Below are 20219 nucleotides of genomic sequence, written 5' to 3' on the forward strand. Positions count from 1 at the left end.
AAATATTCAGAGGTTGTTTCTTGGGGAAGCACAGCCCAGGAGAGCAGAGCCAAAGGTAAGGGGAACTGCCCCCAATGGTGGGGCCACGCAGACATCATTATATGAATGTGGCTCGGGATTTGCCACATGAAAAGTGCAGTTTGGCACTGGGAGGAGCTCTGGGAACTTCCTTTTTGGCAGGGGGGAGGGGGTGGTAGAGGATACCTAGCAGAATTTTGTATAGATACTGTTGTTTACTAGTGGTGCTTCAAGGTTACAATATTGGTGTACTTCAAGAAGATAGCCAAGCTGATAAATAACACTTATAAGACCAGTATACAGGCGATGCTTCAACATCTAAGTAAAATGTAACCGTTAACAGTAATATATATAATAAAAACCAGAAGGTGCTAGTACATTCTGTTGCGGAGAGATGACGCCAAAAGTCTTTATGGTTCATTAGGTGCAAGATTTTAGGATAACATTGGGCACAAGCCCAATTTCAAGTAAAGGACTTGATTTGGTTCGATTCTGGGATAACAAGAGGCAGTTTGGTCTCTAGTTCTTCGAAGAGGCTAAACTCTGAGCAACGGGTTTCAAAGGTCAGCTAGGACTGCTGTTACAGGGACTCTGGATGCATTTTTGTTGTTTAACCCCTTGTTACCAGAGTGCTACCCAGAGACCAGATTTGGTCCAATGTAAAAAAAATAGTCCTAATGAAGATGAAAATGTAGCACCCAAATATGTACAGCACTGAATCGCAAAAACAAGATACAACCCAACAAAAAGCCTTTTTGATGGTCCAAGAGCCTAGGGGTGTGAAGTCCTGGTGACCTGATTTACATGTACCAGTGTCTGGTTGGGGACAATGTCCAATTCACTTGAGGCCGTGTATCAGTTAGGACTAAAGTAGTCTGTTTGTGGCAGTTTAGATAAAAGTAGTGGACCAGCTTCCCAAGCGTGTCATTACAGTGCTTGCCCCTCAAGAAATCCATCTCTAAAGCAGTCACTTGACAACACCAGTCCCCACTTGAAATTGGTCAGATTAGAGTCATGCTCAGCTGTGGCTTCAACTGGCAACATGAACAGACTAAAGGATGGTTCAAATGGTTCTGCATCTGGGAGACCACTCCGGCCAGTGCAGCCTGACTCCATGTTGTGTATTTGAAGGCCAGTTGTCTCCTGGTTGCTCTGGGCCGGAAGAAATAAGAATTGAGGCATCCTACAGTTATGGGATTAGGAGGGGATGATTCAGACTCATCTGTCTCGAACTGTGAAGGTGATGGAGAATCTACTCAAACTAGATTCTCTTCTTGCTTTCCTCCTGGGCTACAGGGACCATATGGCTGAGAATCAAGCTGTTCTCATGCATGTCCTTAAAGTCAGCTAGGCCTTGGGCAGATCTTGCCAAGAATTAGGTAACCCTTCCAGCAAGGTGCAATCCAGTTCCTTAACATGCAGGCAAATATTCCCTTTCATTCCAGGTCAGAGCAACAAGATTGCTCAGCAGTGTTTCTCATACCTAGGCCCAGCCTGCAGGGAGAATTGCAACCATGCAGAGATTCCACTCCAGGTACACAACTGATAGACCCATCTATCTGCAGGTACCTTTGAATTCTCCCCAGGCACCAGACTGGATCTCAAAGCATTACCGAAGCGCAGAGGCACTGCTGTAGAAGAGGTTGTTGAGCAACTCAGTTGACATCACAACTGGTGGACAACTTTGCTACGGAGTTCATATAAGCCCTCCCATTAAACGCTGACGTCAGTTTCTTCCTTTCTGCACTTCCTCGTGGATCCGGGGCACGGTACCTTTGCCTATTTTGAGCCTACCTTGTCATTGTTGACGAAACTGTGCTTTTTCCTAGATATCGTCGAGGTCCAGTGAACTATGATGTTGACCAGCATCCTCATCCTATTTGCATGTGGTGTTCTGGTGCACACCCTGACCAAACTTTGCAGCTCATTTCTTCAGCTTCGGTTGTCTGCATTGCAGGAGCACAGCATGAAACTGTTAGCGGCGCAGTGGTCGAAGGCCCCTCATTGGTTGAGGGCCAGCTCCGAAGTCCTTCGTCCTCACTGTCGTCTGTTAAGTCATGACGCAGGCGGTCAGAGCCGCGGCCTTCCTCGACTTTACCGTGTACAGGCAGTGTCCTTGACATGTCTCCTATTACTCCAATTTCGAAGTCGGATCAAGAATCTATCCCTCGCCTATTGGTGTTTCCCAGTGCTGAGGTGACTCTGGCTTAGATGAAGGAATACTATCTCTCCCTCCATGCCATTTTTGGTTCTCAGCCTCCCTCTCGTGGGCTTCTCAGTCCCAAAGAAGTGAGTGCGCCTCTTGTGACCCGCTCTGCCTTTTTAGTCAGCCTACTCCGCACAGCTTTGTGGTTCAGGCTGCTAAAGCCTCCCTCAACATCAGCTCTATCCCAGACGTCCCTCCAGACAGGAGTCTAAAAGTCTGTATGCTCTTGGTCGATATCTCTTTTCTGCCACTAGCTCTGCTTTCCCTTCATACAGCTTGTGTTTTGGGCCGTTTTTCTTATCTGTTGTGGGATTCAGTCTCACTCTTTCTCCCCTCTGTCTCTGCTAAGTAAGAGTGTCCCGAGAGTCATCAATTTAGCCACCTGACGGGCATCCTGAACAAGCTTATTCGTTGTGGCATGGATACCGCTAATTCTGTTGGATGACCCATGGCCCTTTTGGTAGCTCTTCGCAGGCGTGCCTGGCTACGCACCTCTGGTTTCTCTGATGCTGTTCAGTCTGCCTTGGTGAACATGCCTTTCAATGGTCAATATCTGTTTGGCTGTCAAGCTGACTCCACTTTATGCCGTTTTCGGGATAGTCGGATTGGAGCAAAACTTTAATCCCCGATTGCTATACCATTCTCTTATTCTCCTCCCCCACCCCTGTACTCGGTCTGCCTTCATTTCTTTTCTGTGTGATCCGTTATAGGGCAGTGCCAGTTGTCTTTTTCCTTTCACACGTCACCTCCAAGTGGCATCCGGTGTGGTGTGCCGGCATGTATTTCTTTTCTTGCAGTCTTACCCTGTCAATGACAGGTTGTGGTCCCAGGTTGTTTAGGGGCGCGCCTTATTTTCTGGCCCTGTTTGGTCTGTACACTAGTGGCTGCTTGGTGTTCTCTTGCTTTCTACCCAAGTTCCATTTGGGGTGTTTCTTGGTATTGTGTGGATGCATTGTTGCCTTGTCCCCTGTCCTACAGGGTACTTAGTCTGTATGCCTTACAGGTATTCCTCCTTATGTTTCTGACACCATAGTACCCCTTATAGGGGGTTCCACATGCTGTGCCTTGGTGCACCGGTGCAGGTCTGAAGATGGTGCACAGAGGTTCCTCTCGACGTCTACACCACCTCCCTCTCCCCGTTGGAGTGGAAGGAAGGAATCCCCTGGCTAGTGTGGAAAAACACTCAATCTTGTGCCCTTCTTTCCTGGCAAACACATGGGAAGGGGCATGGTTTTTGGCCTAGGGTGTATTGCCTGGTCCTGACCTAGTTGGTGTCTCTTCTTTCTCTCTTCAGGCGTTAGTACTTCTTGTGCTAGTTCTCGCGATACACGGGCAAGACGAGCTCCTGCCCTTTCTCCTTTTTCTCTAAGGCATACCTTGTCTGAGTGAGTAGGCCACCCATGTCAAGGCATGACCCTTTCTCTAAAACAGGCCATGCAGAGGCATAGAAATCTGCTGCCTTGCGTGAAGCTGCTGTTGCTTTTCCCTTTTGGATTGGAGATGTCTCCATGACAGCACTGCTACTGGCCTGGCTGTTCTTCAGACGTGCCTTCTGTCCCTTTTTGGGGATTTATTGCGATTTTTTTCATCTTTGTTTCTTCTCAGACATGGGTTCCTTTGCCACCCTATCTGGGTTGATTTGTGTGGAGTTTGGTGTTCTCTTGGGATTCTCGCTGGGGACTTTCCTTCTCGCAAGTGCAGATACAGTTCCACCCCGTGGGGGTTTGTTTTCCTTGTACTAATGAGCATACCAAATACGATCTTGGGTGACGTCAGGATCCTCACTCACAAGGCTACCTGGCTTGTTGGCTGGGCACGGGTTGTTCCGTGCAAACAAGAAATTCTTTTGCTTTGGCCTCCAAGCTTGTTGGGCCATCTGTCCCTTCAGTTCTTTTACACTGGTTCTTTGGTTGGACCTTCACTTGTGACGTTGGTCTTCCCATACTATGTTCTTACTTTTTTTGTCTGCTACTTCAATCAGGTCCCTTCTCCATCTGCTATTATTTCTTTTAAGATGGGGACTAGCTATCCGATTATACCTTCTTTTCTTAGATATCTCTATAGTAAGTCGTGTTCTACTGCCTCTCTTCTAGGGCAATGTTTGTTTTTTATGGTTTTCTTGCGCTTTTCCTAGTGTCCTGAAGGGACCTCCGCATGCTCTTTGTTTTGCACTCTCTAAACCCTCCCCCAAGGATCAAAGGCCGTATTGATTCTGGGACTGTGTGGGCTTTCCTGCCAGGAACACAGTCTTCCTTTCTAGGATGTTGATCTATTTTATCGAGTCTGCACCGTTCCATTGACCTCGTATACTCGGGTTTCCTGAATGTGCTCCCCAATCCTTGTTGGATGCATCCATGATGGTCAATGAGGGAGTTGGTGATTCGAAAGGGCTGCCTAGTGTTATGTTTTTGGAAGCCCACCATTGTATCTCCTTCTGTACCCTTCCTGTTACAACCACTAGATCCTCCCAACTCCCTGTGGTTTGTGACCAACTGTTGCTCAGCCATTCCTGTAGAGGGTGCATATGTAGGTATGCCCCTGTGATGATGGGAATGCATGATGCTATCATGCCCATGAGTTTCCGAACTGTCCTTACTGTCAGAGACTGTCCCTTCTGGTAGAGGCGAGTTTGCTGTTTGATAGCTTGTATCCACCTTTGGGTCGGGTATGCCTGTGACATCTTGGAGTTTAATATTGCTCCTAGGAAGGTTTCTTTCTTGTTCCGGTCTTGTTGAGGATTTCTTGTGGTTTATGGAAATCCCAATCCTTGCTGAGTTGTGATCACCTGACGGACGTGTGTGTAACATCTTTGCCTTGAACTTGTCTTCACCAGCCAGTCGTCTAGATAGGAATCCAAATCTATACCTATCCTTCATAAGGACGCTGCTACTGCTGCTAGACACTTTGTGAAAACTCTTGGTGCTGATTTTATTCTGAAGGGAAAGACCTTGAATTCGTAGTGGGTATCCTTGTGGATAAACCGGAGGTATCTCTTGTGTGCTTGGTTCATAGGGATGTACAGATAAGCCTCCTTTAGGTATATTGTTGCCATGAAGTCCCCTTTTTGTAGTTGTGGGATTACTTCTTGTAGTGTTGACATCTTGAAATGCTGCGTGCAAATGAATTTGTTTATGAATCTGAGATCGAAGATCGGTCTTATCGTGAGTAGTTTCCCTTGTTGTGTTCCCTTGTTGGTACTTTCTTTATTGCTTGTTTCTCCTTTATTTGCTCCCTCAACTATTAGAGTTCTGTTCTTTGGAACTTTTTCTTCCTTGGTGGAGGTTTCTTTGTTAGTTGTATACAGTGGTGTACCACATTTAAAATCCAATTGTCTGTAGTTATGTTTTCCCATTGAAGTGGGTATACACTATTCTGCCTCCCATTGATGTTGTCCTTTGTGGGCAAGTCACTTGGAGTTTTCGCCTCCCCCTCTTAAAGGTTGTTACTTGGCTCTTCTTCTGCCATGAAAGGACTGCTTTGGTTGCTGCTGCCAGGATTAGTATCCAGATTGATGTCTGTTTCCTTGTGGTAAATGTTGTCCTGTTGAGAAGACCTCCCCTTCCTGTGGGTCTTCTGAGGTAAATCCTCCTCTTTTGAAGGTCCCTCTCTGTTGCAGGGCCCCCATAGCCCTGGCCATCTCATTGTCCTTTTTTATTTGTTGTAGGGATTCATCTACCTCACTTCCAAACAGGGCATCTCCTGTGAAGGGTTTATTGATTATGGAAGTTTGCCTGTGCACATTTGTCTGCTGACTGAAATCAGCTCTAGACACAGCTAAAACCTGTTTGTATCGGCTATGTTTTTTCCCTCCTGTATGATGGATATTGCTCTCTTTTTAGCTTCTTCTGGGAGCTTATTCATTGAAGAACTAATGTCGTCCCATTGTTGGTGGCCATACCTATTGAGGAGGGCATTAGTGTTCACAATGTGCCATTGCGTTAATGCCTCCTTCTCCATCTGTCTCCCCACCATGTCCATTCTCTTACTTTCCCTCTCTGGAGGCGTGCAAGTGGAGGAATCAACGTTGCTTCTCCTTGCTGTGGTAACAGTGATGGAGTCAGCCACCATGTTCCCGTGGATGTATCTAGGGTCCCTTGTGGAGGGTTTGTATCTTTTCTCCACCCTTGGGGTTACTCCCTTTTCTGAGGCAGGCTCCTTGAAAGCCTCCTTTCCCTGGTCCGGATGGCTTGGCTGCATTGACAGGTATTGCGCACCTTTCGTGAAATGTGGTAATGTTTCCAGGAGGAAATATTGTCTCCTTTCTCCTCCTCCCAGGGGACCCCAAAGGTATCAACTGCTCGCTTGATGAGGCTGTAGTAGAAGGCTATGTCGCCTGGTGGCAGATCCTTCGAGGGATTGCTACAGACCTCTTCTTCAGGGCTTTCTGTGTTGAGGTCTTCCACTCTTGCTCAAAAGTTCCTGTCACTTCCTTTTCTTCTGGAACGTCAAGTTCCTTTTCGTCCTCCTCGTTAGGTTCAAGGGTATCCTCTTCCTCTCCCTCTCTGGTAGTAGAGCGCTTAGTAGGAATCCTGAACTCCTTTAGCTTCTCGTCAAATCCTCCTTTCTTGGAAGGAGTGCCACCATTTCTGCCTCCAGCCATTTTTTTTCTCCACCTAGAGGGCCCTTTCGGCTTCTGAATCTCGGGAGATCCTCTTCCTCAGTGTGGAGGATTCTGCCTCCAAAGGTACCGTCTTGTCCTTCGCAGCCTTTTCTCCGGCACCCATCTTCAAGGATTTCAACGTCATTACCTCATCGTTATCCATGGAATGGAATCTGTGGGGTTCTTTCTGCCTCAGCTGACCCTTGGTTGTTGTTTTCTTCAATGCCTCGGCTGCCTTTTGCGCCTTTTTAGGTCTCGGCTAGCGAAGGCTGCGCTTGCGCAGTCTCGCTCACGAGATATAATGACTTGGAGAAGAGGGGCTTGAACCCGCCCCTCTTCTCCCCTCTTCTCCATTGGCTGGCCTCTTGAATGCTGGCCAGCCATTGGTGAAGAGGTCCGTCACTCCGAACAGGCCCCATCCTTTTCGGATTCGGGGGCGTGTTTTTTGCAACTTTTCTAATTATCTCCTCCAGCCAATGGCAAGAGGAGAGAACAGAAAAACACGCCCCCGAATCCGGAAACGCCGCTGCCTTTCTCCGAGGCAAAACAGAAATGCCTCGGAGAAAGGCGGTGGTGTGCTCGTCCTCTCCCCCTGCAGACTCGAGTCCTAGGCGTGCTCTCTAGGAACGGACCACAAGATGAGGATGTTATATTTGCCTTAGCGCCGGTAATTTGGGCTACCCTTCGTCCTGACAGCTGGAGTAATAGAAGCCGCCTCCAGAAGAGGGCAGATGAAGGAGGCGGTCTCTCAGGGCTGACTGGGAAGACATATTTTGATCTTCTGGTTTTGCTATCGTCTGGCCGTGAGGATCCATCCGTCCGGCGCCGTGTTGTGCTGGTGGCGGCGCTGCCGGGGCAGGCTCCAGTTCGACGAGCAGGGATCTGCACCGTGCTTTGGACGCCTTTCCCCCTTGTGCCTCCGGAGCCGGCATTTACCCGGACTCGCAGTGATCCCGCCGGAGATGGTGTTGGTTACAGACTCCCACGCTGGCTCCTGCGTGGTGTCTCCGGTTCAGGTAGTGCTCCAACTGTCTATGTTAAGCTTCGGGGCTTTACCACGGTCGACCGGACGTCTGTAGTCTAGATCGTTCTCAGAATTAAAGAGGCCTGGCCACAATTGCTTTAGAGGGGGAGCCCTGTGGCTATACCGCAAAGTCTGGTCGCCGTGTACTTTTAAGACCACTTATTGAAAGCGAACTTCATGCTCGGTTGATGTATCTTTTGAGGGCTGAATTTGGAGGGGGCGTGGCTTCCATGGGTGCAGTGGCACCAGGGCCCACTGAGCCCTTATTTGATAATTCATACAGCAGCTAGAGGGGACATTTCTTTCCTGTCAATGGGGACCTGACACAGTGGTTACGCTACCGTGATTGTTGCTGCCCCCTCTCTCCCCTGGGGTGTTGTGCTTGCTGCTGCCCCATCTGTCCCCCGGGGTGCCTAGTATCCCAGGCCGTCCCGCGCGCCCTGGTCAGAGATCACCTCTCCGCGATGCCCTTTGGTAAACACGTGCACAGACAGCGCGCTCGCCTGCAGATTACAGGGCTGAATACCCAGGCAGCTCTTCCACCAGCCTTTAAATTACACGTCTGCCGGGCAGCGCCGCGGCTCCAGACTGCTTCTGTGGGGGAGAGAGCGAGCTTGGAGAGGCGACTACCTTTGGCGCAGAGCTCCCCACACAGCAGCACCAATATCGGGGCTCGCCCCTCACAAACTGCGCCAAGCGTGCTGGTGGCGGTATCCTGCTCAAAGAAACTATGACGTGCTGATTAATAAGAGCCATTTAAATCTAAGAACAAGCTCTTGTGTTTTCTTTTCACTTAAGGCCAGCATGTCAGTAAAGACAGTTTTGAATAAAATCGTGGATAGAATTCTACATATTTACATAATAAAACGTTGTTGTTGCATCCCTCAAGCGCAATCCGTGAAAGGCCGTATATGTTCATTTTAAAGAGAAGACTTTTGGCTTTAAAGAGCGAGAAATCCGAGCTCTCAAACTTTCGGTGGTGCCTTGACAGCACGCGCTTGACAGGACTCCGGTGTACATGCCGCCCCCCCTTAGTCCACACGCAGTGTCTGATAAACAAACCAAACATAAAAACATTATTGATATAAACAAGGCATTCCCTATCTTAAGCTATATCTAATGTTAACTTGTTTTTCATATAGAACTCCATACTGCTTTATTACCGTTTGAGCACTGTAAATAATGGAGTGCTATTACCCAATGCATTTGTTCTCCCATTTACCAAACTAAGACGGATGGGTGGTCCTTGATGTGGCTGGAACTTGTGACCCAAAGAAACTCGTGTTTTAGCAGCAAACTTAACCCAGTGTGCCATCCACGTTATGTTGGCAGCGTGTCAGTTTCGAGCGAGTAAATCAATGTAGTTTTAAAAATAACTTACACCGATATCTTCTTTTCCAAGATTGCCCTTCAGTTTAATTGGAGTGCGGACATTTAAACTTTCAGAATCGTTGTCATTTATCAGGCTTGTATTTTCGATTCATATTGCTCTAAAACCTAAATCAATGGTATTCAAGAGCTCAGCTATCATACTGACGTATGCCATTCCAGCTCCTCTCTGCTGACCACATTTCTTTTACTTTTTATTATTTTCGTTTATGATACTTCAGTTTTTAGCGAAAATCCAATCGTAGGCCATTGCTCGACTTTTCTCCTCTCTTGCAAATGGATACCAGCTCTTGCAGGTCTGTACATTTTAGAATTTTTAGGTGTCCTTCTAAATTTTAACAATCCTCTCCACCTGGCTCGAAATGTGAAGCTTAAAGTGTCAGAAACTCAAAGTATCCAAGGATCATGCCTGCTGCCTTAAACTGCTCCAGCGTGAATGTGCAAACTTAACTTGCACAAACACTGCACACAAAAACAAGCAAAAGTTATACTCCCACCGGAGCCAAGTTCAGCAGCGTGTGTGCTCTTCATCACGGGATCAGAACTCTGCAACATCTCACTAACTCACTTTCACTGTCTCTTTCACTACCTCTCTCTATCTCACTACATCATAACACCACTCTGCTTACATCTCACTACCTCACAACATCCCTCTCCCTCTCTACATCACTGTTTCACTACCTCACTCTTTCTCACTACATAACTCTCTCTACCTCACTACTCCACTCTATCTCACTACCTCACTATCTCACAACTTCTCTCTCTCAAAACATCACTAACTCACTCTCTAGCTCACAACTTCACTCTCTCTCACTCACTACCTCAATCACTCTCTATCTCACTACCTCACTCTTTCTATCTCACTAACTCACTTTCACTCTCTCTTTCACTACCTCTCTCTCAATCTCACTACATCACAACATCACTCTATGCTTATATATCACTAACTCACAACATCCCTCTCCCTCACTACCTCACTCTCTCACTACCTCACTCTCTAACTACCTCACTCTCTATCTCACTACCTCACTCTCTATCTACCTCACTCTCTCTCACTACCTCACTCTCTATTTCAATACCTCACTCTCTCTCTCACTACCTCACTCTCTCTCTGCTAATGCAATAGGTATCACATATGCAAAAAAAAAAGCTAATGCCAATAGAAATGACAATGCCATTTATTTAGGGATACAAAAATAATAAAAAAATAATGAGCAATACCAATAGCTCTACCTTTAATATTGCCGAGACCATTGCATTGTAAATGCTTGTTTTTTAGGCCCTTGGTATCTAATGGGTGAGGGGTTTTCGTTACCATTTAACATGTTACCATGCTTTTTTTTTTTTACAACCTTGGCCATCCTCTTCGTGGTACGCTTCCTCGCAGCGCCCCCTTTAAGGATCTCGACGCCCCCACCTCCATGTGTCGATTCTGCGGTCATCCCCTGTTCGTCTTCATAGCTGAGAGGCCGAAGTCCCTCAGCGATACCTGTTGTTTCGGACCAAAGAACATGACTGCGTAATAGTCCTCACTCTGCTTTAGACGGGCTTTGAGTCTTCGGCACTAGTACCGCTCAGGCCTTGCAGTCCCTATCCTTGTGATCCCTCGGCAGGTTACAAACGTCATGTGGCTCGCGTTGAGCAAATTTGTGGTGACAATTAGGGCAACATTTGAAAGGGGTATTTTCCATGGTCTCTACCTCTCCTCATTGCCGGCCATCTGTGTCGTTATTGTTTCATCGGGATCCCCCAACGTGGAAAGGTGTCTGGGTTCTCTCTCCTTCTCAGGTGTCTTCTCAATCGATAAACAATGTTTTTTCCTCCTAAAATCCTAGGTTTTTGGGGGGATTTCATCCCAAACTTTGGAGTGTCTCCCCTTGCTTGCAGGCCCAGTGGAAGAAAAAAGAATCAGAAGATGGCTACCACACACAGAAACGTCCGGGGCGCAATCGGACGTCACACAAGGGCTAGACCTAACACCAAGTGGTGGTCAGCGACGCCTGACAAAGACAAAAAAATAGAACTGAGAGTTCCGACCCAACTCCTAAAGGACGGAATAATACACAGCATGTGAATCCAGAAAAGGATTCATTCTGAAAAATACTAATGCTTTCTTTAGTGGTTGTGTGTACAGCAAATGCTTTGGCTTATCAGAGGGTAGTGCTAACTGCTCCCCCACTCACTCAATGGCTAAATATTTTTACAAACAATTAGTCTCAGATTTATTTTTGTATATTTATCTCTTAGAACCAAAGATACTTTGTTTTCAATATCAAGTGGGCACTGCATTTCTCAGTGATATTGCAAAATGTATTTTACTGCAACAATCAATACAACGTTATCCTGTGGGAGGAAATACAATCAGCAATTAGCAGGTGAGTAAACATTTTACAGTATTAAGCTTTCGGATGAAGAATCAGTACCAGGCAAGGTTCAGGTAAGTAACAAAACTGCACCAGCAGCGGCACTTGGGCGGCCGGGTTTCAGAGGTCATTATTGGGGCCTGGTGCCAATGTTATCTAGTGGAGAAAGAGAGCAATCAAAGTGGTACTACTTACAGGTGACTAAAATGCTTTTTAAACCCAGTCGCCGGAGGTTAAAATAAGCAAGGGGGGCCACAAGGTGGCACCAAACTTACACCTCCAGCGGCAAAGGGGGAGTCGGGTGCAGAGTGCCAACACAGCGTTGGGTGCCCAATGCAAACTAATGGGAAATCTGAAACTTGGAGCCGATCGATAGCACATTCCAGCTTACCTGTGAAGCTGTAGGTTTTTATGATGTTGAAACACCGTTGTTAGGACCGCGGGAGCCCCTGGGCCCTATGGTGTCGGAAGTCAGCTTACCAGTGTGGTTGGTGGGGGAGGAGGGGTTCTACGTGCAGAGGCTGCATGCATCGATGTGGAGTCCGGCAGAGGTCAACCCACGAGGGACTCTTGCTCAGGATCACTGGGGAACCTTTTCTGGACCAGTGGGCATCTTGGACTCGGGCTGTGGGTGTCGGGGGCAGAGGGGTTGACTTCACGGTTCCACAGACAGAGCTTTAGTCTTTACTTGGTTTTCTTTTGGACAGGTCAGCTGACCACTGGAGATCAGAAGTCTTTGTTGAAGGCAGTGAATACTCACAGGGATTTGGAATACTCACAGGGATTTGGAATCCTCACTGACTCGTTCCACAGCCCAGCAACCTCCAGAACCCTCTCTTCTTTAGTAGGGTCTTTGAGTGCAGCAGAATGGCTGGTAGGGCTTGAGCCAATTCAGTTGGTGTCTTCTGTTTTCACTGCTGCATGGCTCTTCTTTGTCCTCTTCTTCATAGGTCATACGTAATCTGAGTATTAAGGTTCTTGGGTGCCCCTAAATACTCAATTTAGGTCTTTACAGGGGTTAGAAGGTAGTAGCCAATGGCCTACTTACCTTTAGGGTGACTATCCAGAGGGACTGGATATCCAAAGGGTGTAGAGGGCATACCCCTTACTCTATTGGTTGAAAATCCTCCCTATTGGTTTGGAGGATTCTAAAGAGGGGGTCAGTTTAGCTCAGGGCACCTTAGGGGTGGTCCTGGCTGAGAGGGGACACACCTCTGTTTACTAATTTTCCTGCTGACCTTGCCGCCAAAAGTGGGGCTTGGTCAAGGAGACTGGAATCTCCACTAGCTGGAGAGGCCCTGGTCAGCGTAACAGGCAGGAAGCTTTTGAGGCTCATTTTTAATGGGGCATGCTGTTCCTGCCTGGGTATAGGTGTGAAGCACCTCCCCCCGGAGCAGGCTTTGATTTTGACCCCCAGAAAGCAAAAGGCTCCTACCTCAGGGGTCAGAAACATGTCTGGTCTGTCTACACAAGACTGCCATTTCTAGTCAGGCACACACTAGTGAGTTGGTAGGTTTTCAGGGGGCACCTCTGAGGTGCCCCCAGAGTGCATTTATTACGGAATCCAACACTTGCATTAGTGTAGGCTCATTACTCCAGTATTGGAACTTTCATAGATTCACATGCTTGAATCATTCCCCGTCGTCGAGATGGGAGCCCCCAGTATTATTAAAATAAATGTCCTATTAGACCTAGAACATAAGGCCCTTGGCCTTAAAATATTTGTAACATATCTCTGTCCTTTAATAAAAAAAAAAGACTAAGACTTGGAATTAGCCAATCAGTAGACACCACCCTGTGGAACCTTCTTTGGAGAAGCTCCAGTCCCTCAGATTTTCTACCCTAAGTCGTGCTAAGGGAGTCTCCCCTGAGCTCTGCTCAGTTTTCTTCTATTTTCTCTATTTTGGAGTATTTTCTCCAGTCCGATTTAATACCAACTTAGCAGATCTGTTTTCAGACATGTTGGACGTCAGTTTAAATCACCTTAAAATACCTTTTTTTTAGGTGAATCTGAGCCTGTAGTCATTGCAGGAAAAAAAGACTTCATATTGATGATCAACACAAGCACTGCCTTTACTGACTGTATCCTGAACATACCCTAATGTCAAATACCAGGAGGATTCTGATGATGTGAATGATAATATTGATAACCATAATCAACACCAATATTGTGAGAAGTTGCCCCTGGTAAATGGTACCACAGGTACACAGGGCACTGTGACCAGGAAAGACCTCCAAGGGCTGCAGCACTTATTGTGACACCTTTAGAGGCCCTGTACCATTAGCCTGCAGTGTGCCTTTGTTCTGCACCAAGAAAAACACACTCACAAAGTGAAGAGTCGACATGGCACACATCCTTGTGTGCCATGCCTACAACCCACTGCCCTGGCATAGATCAGTCACCTCTCTAGATGGGTGCCCTGTACCAGTGGTGAGGGTACTGATGCATGAGCCCTGTACCCCTAGAGTGTCAAAGTCCATTCTTGGACATTTAATGGCAGCACTGCACTTACAGAGTTTATGGTGCTGGGAGGGTGTCATTATGAAATCCACCACTCCATAAGGATGCACTAAAAACGGAGAAGTTTGGTATCAGTGTGGGAGTTAATGAAAAATGCACACAGAGGGCATCTTAGAGATGCCCCCAGAAAAACGACCTACCACTATTGTCCAGGCTGAGATGTCTGGTGGTGGCAGCTGAAAGCAGCCAGTTTCTGGACCCCTGGATCGAAAGCCTGCTGCTCTTGGGGGCCTGAAACAATGCACATCCTGGGACGAGGTGCCAAGCCTCCTCTCCTAGGATGGGCAGGGTCCACGAAGGGGAAGCTTCAAAGGCTTGCCGCCTTTTGTGAGCTTCCCCATGCCACTTGCTGCTTTCAGCAACTGGTGCACATTGGTTCTGACCCCCACTCTGGGCAGGAGAACCGGCAGGAAAAGCAAGTGAGGAAGAGAGCTGTGCCCACCTCTGCCAACTCCACCCCTCAGGTGAGGGAGGCGAGGTGAAACACACGTCTCAGTCCCCACCATCTTGCAGGTGGGGGAACCCAGCCAACCAGGGAAAGGCTTATGCCCCCCTCCCACAGGAGCATGGCAAAATAGGGGACGTACCCACCCCAGGGAAGGGACCCATTGGTCCCAAACTTTTACCTACCTGTAACGCCCCTGCATCTAGTATTTAGGAGCACCCCTGAACCTTGCTTCCTCAGACAAGAAACCAGAAGAAGAAAAGGAGGAGGACCACCGAACAGCCGTGCCGCAGCTAACAAGAGGAGGACTCCCACTGTCTTGGCCCCAGCCCTACCGGCCTGTCCCCACCTCAAACCTGCTCCAGCGAAATCCCAGTGTGTCCTGCAGCCAGCACCCTCGAGAAACCCGGAGGACCTGCCTGCCTTAAATCCAAAAGACTCTGTCTCCTGTTAACACAGGATTTGTTCGAACAACAGACTCCAGCTCTGCAAGGATCCGTGAGTGTGCACCACTTTGCACCCAACGCCCACGGCCCGAGTTCGAGTGGCCCAAAACCAAGAGGTCTCCCAGGCGATCCTGGCCTGAGATCCGGCGACCCCTGACCTGCCTCAAGCCTCCAGCCGACGCCTGCAGCCTCAAACCAGAAGGTCCCCCTAACCGCGACCAGGAACTGGTAAGAAGATCCGACCCTAAAAGGCACGCGTGCACCCTACGCCCCACGGTCTTGGGTGGCCCAACCGACTGTGCCTAACCAACCCTCAACATCCCAACTTACCTCTTCAAGTGGTGGTCGCACCCAGAAGAACTTCATCCCCGAGCCTGCAGTTCTTTTGCAAACCGGAGACTCCCCATTGAAAGCTATAGGTCTTTCAATGCCAAAACAGCACTCAGCGGCACTGGGGCGGCTAGGTGCAGAGGGTGCATCTTTTGTGCTAGCCTAAACCCCCACTTGTCCTGAGCTTAAGTCCAGGAGCTTTGCTCCCACAACCCAGTGGCCTGCTCGTCAGCAGCCACCAACCGGCGGCCCCCTATCGTATAACATTTCGCCTCAGCACTCGCACCCTCAGCGGCACTAGGATGCCCGTGTGCAAACAAGAGTGCATCCTTGACCCTGGGGGACCCCTGAGTCTAACCCCAGAATACCAACTCCCACAACAAACTACTTACCTGTTAACCGATAAAAACGTTTCATAGAAAAACAGTCATCCTATGGAGGAAAATAGTGTTAACATTAATTGTGGAGTTGGAAAATCTAATAAATCCTTTAAAACTGTAACTAACTAACCAAAACGCTTTTACTTACCTGTTTACAGGAAATGTCCCAGTGCAGTATCCAGGTATACTGCCCTGTCTAAGAAAAGTAATCTAAAAAGTAACTTACATGATAGTCTACTAAAAACCCTATACAAAGTATATGTACTGTATTCTGAAAAGCATTGATTTTGTTACAGTAGTGTTACTGATAATGCAAAGTACAGTAGTAATGCAGTTTGTAAACAGTTTGAATTGTAAATGTAAAGTATTTATTGCTTACCTGTGCCAAGCTTGCTTTGTTCTAGAAAATAAAATAACTAAAAGAATATTTCTATACAAAAACAATTCGTCTGAAGTTCAGTCTTAATTTGTGGTAGTGAGGTCAAGCTGTCCTCTGATGAAGCCTTACTGTGTTAAGCATTTGTTTTACACCCTCAGTCAGCACCTCACTCTCTGCGCACACCATACCTCACTCTGTTAAAGTAGATAGCAAATAAATTCACACACTCAGTAGAACCCAAAAGGTAGCAGAGGTATAGTATATACAGAGCCAGCTTCCTACAAATATCAGCAGCAGGAGACAATGTGCCTCCCTTCAAATCTGATAACGTATCTACAATGTATGCTGGCAGACTATAAGAGGAGATTTCCTCCAGAGCCGTCTCTCCAACAGGCTCCTCCTCTTTCCCCGCCTCCCCTTGTACAGGCACAGGTTCATTCCCCTCTTCTCCATATGCTCAGTATGGCTTCACTGTTCCCTTACAATGTCCAAGAATGTACTTAGACACTCTAGGGGAATATCTTCTCATGCAGTTATGCCCTCACAAGAGGTGTAGTGCAACCAGCTATAGAGCCGTAAGGCTGTAGGGGTTACTTACCTATGCCTCTTGCAGCGCTGGTAGGCCTTACACACAGGGATATGTGCCAGGCCGACTCCTCACTTTGCCACTGCAGCCTGCGTATTTTGGTGCAGATAAGTTTGCATGTGTTTGGTGAGGGGTCTCTTCAGTTGGTACAGTACATGCTGCAGCCCTTAGAGACCATTTCTGGTCACAGTGCCCTTGGTACTACTGGTACCTTTTACAGGGGACGTATATGTGTGCCAGAGGTATGCCAGTTGTGGAAACAAAGGTACAGTTTTGGAAAAGAAAACAGGCACTGAGAACCTGGTTATCAGGAACACAATGCACATTCAGTCAAAGATCCATCAGTCAGGCAAAAAGTGGAAGGGGGAGGGTACTGAAACAGAAGTTGTAGGAAAGTGGGTTTTTGCCACCCACACAGAGAGCAAGGGCATTCTAGAATGAAAAGCTCCAGGAGTGTTTGTGTGGCTTAAAGTCTCTAGTCTGTGCCAGATGGCCTTTCCCCTCCTGTGGGTATTAACATCCATGGAGCTCTTCATACTGGAATGCACACACTCTATGGATGGAAGGGGTTTCTGCTCTCCTGTGGGTATTAACCCCTATGGAGCCCTTCCTACTGGAAGTTCTTCGCTCTGTGTGTTGTTATCTGGTCTCCTTTGGATTTTAACATCTACAGAGCTCTAACCCACACAGAGAGGACAGTCTGGTAGGAGGAGTCTCTACTCTCCTCTGGGTACTGAGAGGACATTCTGTGGCAGTTAACATGGAAACCCCTGACACCCATAGAGAGAGAGAGTGCATTCCAGTATGAAAAGCTCCATGGATGTTAAGGAGGGGAAAGGCCATTTGGCACAGGGAGAGGACATTCCTGAGGGATAAGCTCCTTTGTCTCTACTTTCCTATGGGTATTAACACCCATCTACCACTAAGAAAAGACATTTCACTAAGAAGAACTCCATGGGGTTTAATACCTACAAAGAAGAACTCCATGGGGTTTAATACCTACAGAAAAGCAGAGACCCCTACCACAGAAAGAAGTCATTCCTTAGTAGGAAGAGTCCCATGGCTCTTAAATACACAGCACAAGGCATCCCCACATGATGCACAAAATGGTATCGCTTACCAGTCTTCAGCCCCACTCTGTACACTTCACATAGTCTGTATATAGGGTACTGCTGAGATTCTGCCCATGGGAAGCTTGAGATGAGCAGTGGTGGGAAGGTTCAGCAAGTACAGAACCCCACTTTACATTTGCTGTTGTTGCATTCTTCCCCTGACAAGCTCATTTGTATCTTCACTCCCATGAATCCCTTCTCATAACTCCTCTCAGTACCTATATTACTTGTCATTTGGCAATATTCCTTGCAGGTGAAAGCAGTCTTCAACATATGGGCTGTTTAGTAAAAAGGTGTACTGTCATTCTTGCTCAAGATGAATTGTTCATCTACCTTCTGTGTTTTTGCTCTTCATATTGTTCCACTCTCATCTGCTTTGGCTCGCTCATATTATTCATTCCTTCCTCATGCCTCTTTTCTGCTTGTGTTTCCTCACACAGATCTAATTTGCAAGACTTGAAGGACATTACTCATAACATCCACTATGAGAGCTTCCGAATCCAGCGACTCATGGAGCGCGATGTGCAGCCTAGGAGTCCGGGTTCTGTTGCCCACTTACCCCCAGTTGCAAAGGAGAGCAACTTCTGAGAGCTAATGACCTTAGACTTGCCCCTCAACCCAGTTCCCCGAGTGGACACTCATCCACCACCCACTTAAAAAAATACTTTTTTCTCACTTTTCTGCCTTAATGAAATGGAGGCTGGGCCAGGCCAGATCTCTCATCAGACCAATTTGACATCTTGCTTCCTTTCTTGCTCCTGCTCACCCCATAATGAGGATGTGGCACACAGCATAAATAATGGCCTAAGCCTTACATTAGAGGTAAGGCTTCATCCAGGACTTTCTGGAACACACCATGGCTGGATGCATCTCTGCCGTCTCTTACCTCAATTGCTGGGCTGGAATTATTCCTGATGTCATGTATCTGTGTTGCTGGAAGACACATGCCATGGTTGTGGGGTTTCACATCCGTTGCCTAGCTAATTTGCCATCCATGTCCAACAACCATACTGTGTGGAATTTCAGTCTGAACATGTTAAACTGGCCTGACTTTAGAAGGGACTTTGTTCCTTGAGGTATATAGGAGCCCCCTCCACTATTGAATAAATAAATCCTATATTCTACTTTCATGAGGTTCTGCTTGTTGACTGCTCTATCCAGCCTCTTATTCATAAAAACTTAAGGAAAATAATCAAACACCAAAGGGTTAATGCAAATGAGTAACTGACTGGATGTTCAAGGCCCTGGCTGGTGCATCAAATGGAAGGCTTGGGTATCGCCAAAACTAGCATTAAGAAGGTTTGGACTTGCACTTAAATGTAGAAAAGGGGCAATCAGGAGCTGGGGTTACTGAAGCCTTTACTTGACAGCATTCTTTATCTGGTCTTCATGATTCCCTTTGCCTGATCAGCAAAAACGTATTCTCCTGGGTCTTGGCAGCGTTTCTCACCTACAGTACAGCACAATATGCTGCTAAAGTCTATTGCAGCATTTATATAGTGCTTACTACCCCTATGTGGGGCGATGACATGCTGGTCTGCATGAGTAGCATGCTACACCACATAGGGTTTGTAGTTGGAAGAATGTTGTTTTTGTTATGATCCTATATGGGAAGTGTTTCCATGTGGTGCATGATCACCTCCTCTGCTATGTGCTGCTTTCCATAACACGATAAGCGTAAAGTGTGTTGGATGATGAAGTGTAAGAGACTGAAGCACATTTTTATGATTTTCAGTATTCTGGTAGCTTTGAACAGCTCTGATAGGTCTTTATGATATTTCCCATGATATAATCTCCTTACATTAATACAGCACTGGGGTTTCCAGTCTGAGATGTTGTGTATAGTTGTCCACTTCTCTCTCCCTCCAACCAGACCAGCTCAGGGGGCGAAATCTGTTGGTAGGGGCATTCCTATTACCATCCCATATGTGAGATCTACAAAAGGGAGTTTGGATAGATATTTGGGACCTGCAATAAATGGTCTATATTAGTCCTACAAAATTATTCATTAACGTGTGACTGATGTCTTCAGTTACTCATGCCTGTTAATTTGGTGATGTTTTTTTTTTGGCTGTACAGTGCTGGTGATATGTAAATTTAATAGGTATAATACATGAGGGTTGTCCAAGTTACAACTTGTTGCTGACTATCAGATCCATAATATGCAGCAGAGACATCTAGCCGCAAATTCCTTAACTTAGAATATCCCCAGGAGTCAGAATGGATCCTGAATATTTTTGCAGCAGCACCTCTGCGCGCCAAGGGACGGCGCCTCATGGCTCCGCCCTGACGTCCGCGGACATGACGTCAGTGGAGCCATATAAGTCTCTCTGGCGTGCTGACGTCAGTTTCCTTCTTTTACGCGTCCCGACGCGGATCCAGGTGTAAGGAGTTCCTCTGGCCTGTTTCCCAGGCCTTCT

General features: G+C 47.2%; 1 protein-coding gene across 3 annotated transcripts in view; it reads left to right on the top strand.

Moving 5' to 3' along the window:
• The window catches only part of LOC146789869 (uncharacterized), a 575088-nt gene extending 556156 nt beyond the window's left edge, over window positions 1–18932 (top strand). For all 3 annotated transcript variants that reach the window (XM_085632224.1, XM_085632225.1, XM_085632226.1), the window contains one exon: window positions 18240–18932. In XM_085632224.1, coding sequence (XP_085488350.1) covers window positions 18240–18387 — 148 coding nt within the window. In that variant the 3' untranslated portion in view covers window positions 18388–18932. The remainder of the gene's footprint in view (window positions 1–18239) is intronic.
• Window positions 18933–20219: the final 1287 nt, after the last annotated feature.

This window comes from Triturus cristatus, chromosome 10 (genome assembly GCF_964204655.1).
Source record: "Triturus cristatus chromosome 10, aTriCri1.1, whole genome shotgun sequence".
NCBI classification, from domain to species: Eukaryota; Metazoa; Chordata; class Amphibia; order Caudata; family Salamandridae; genus Triturus; species Triturus cristatus.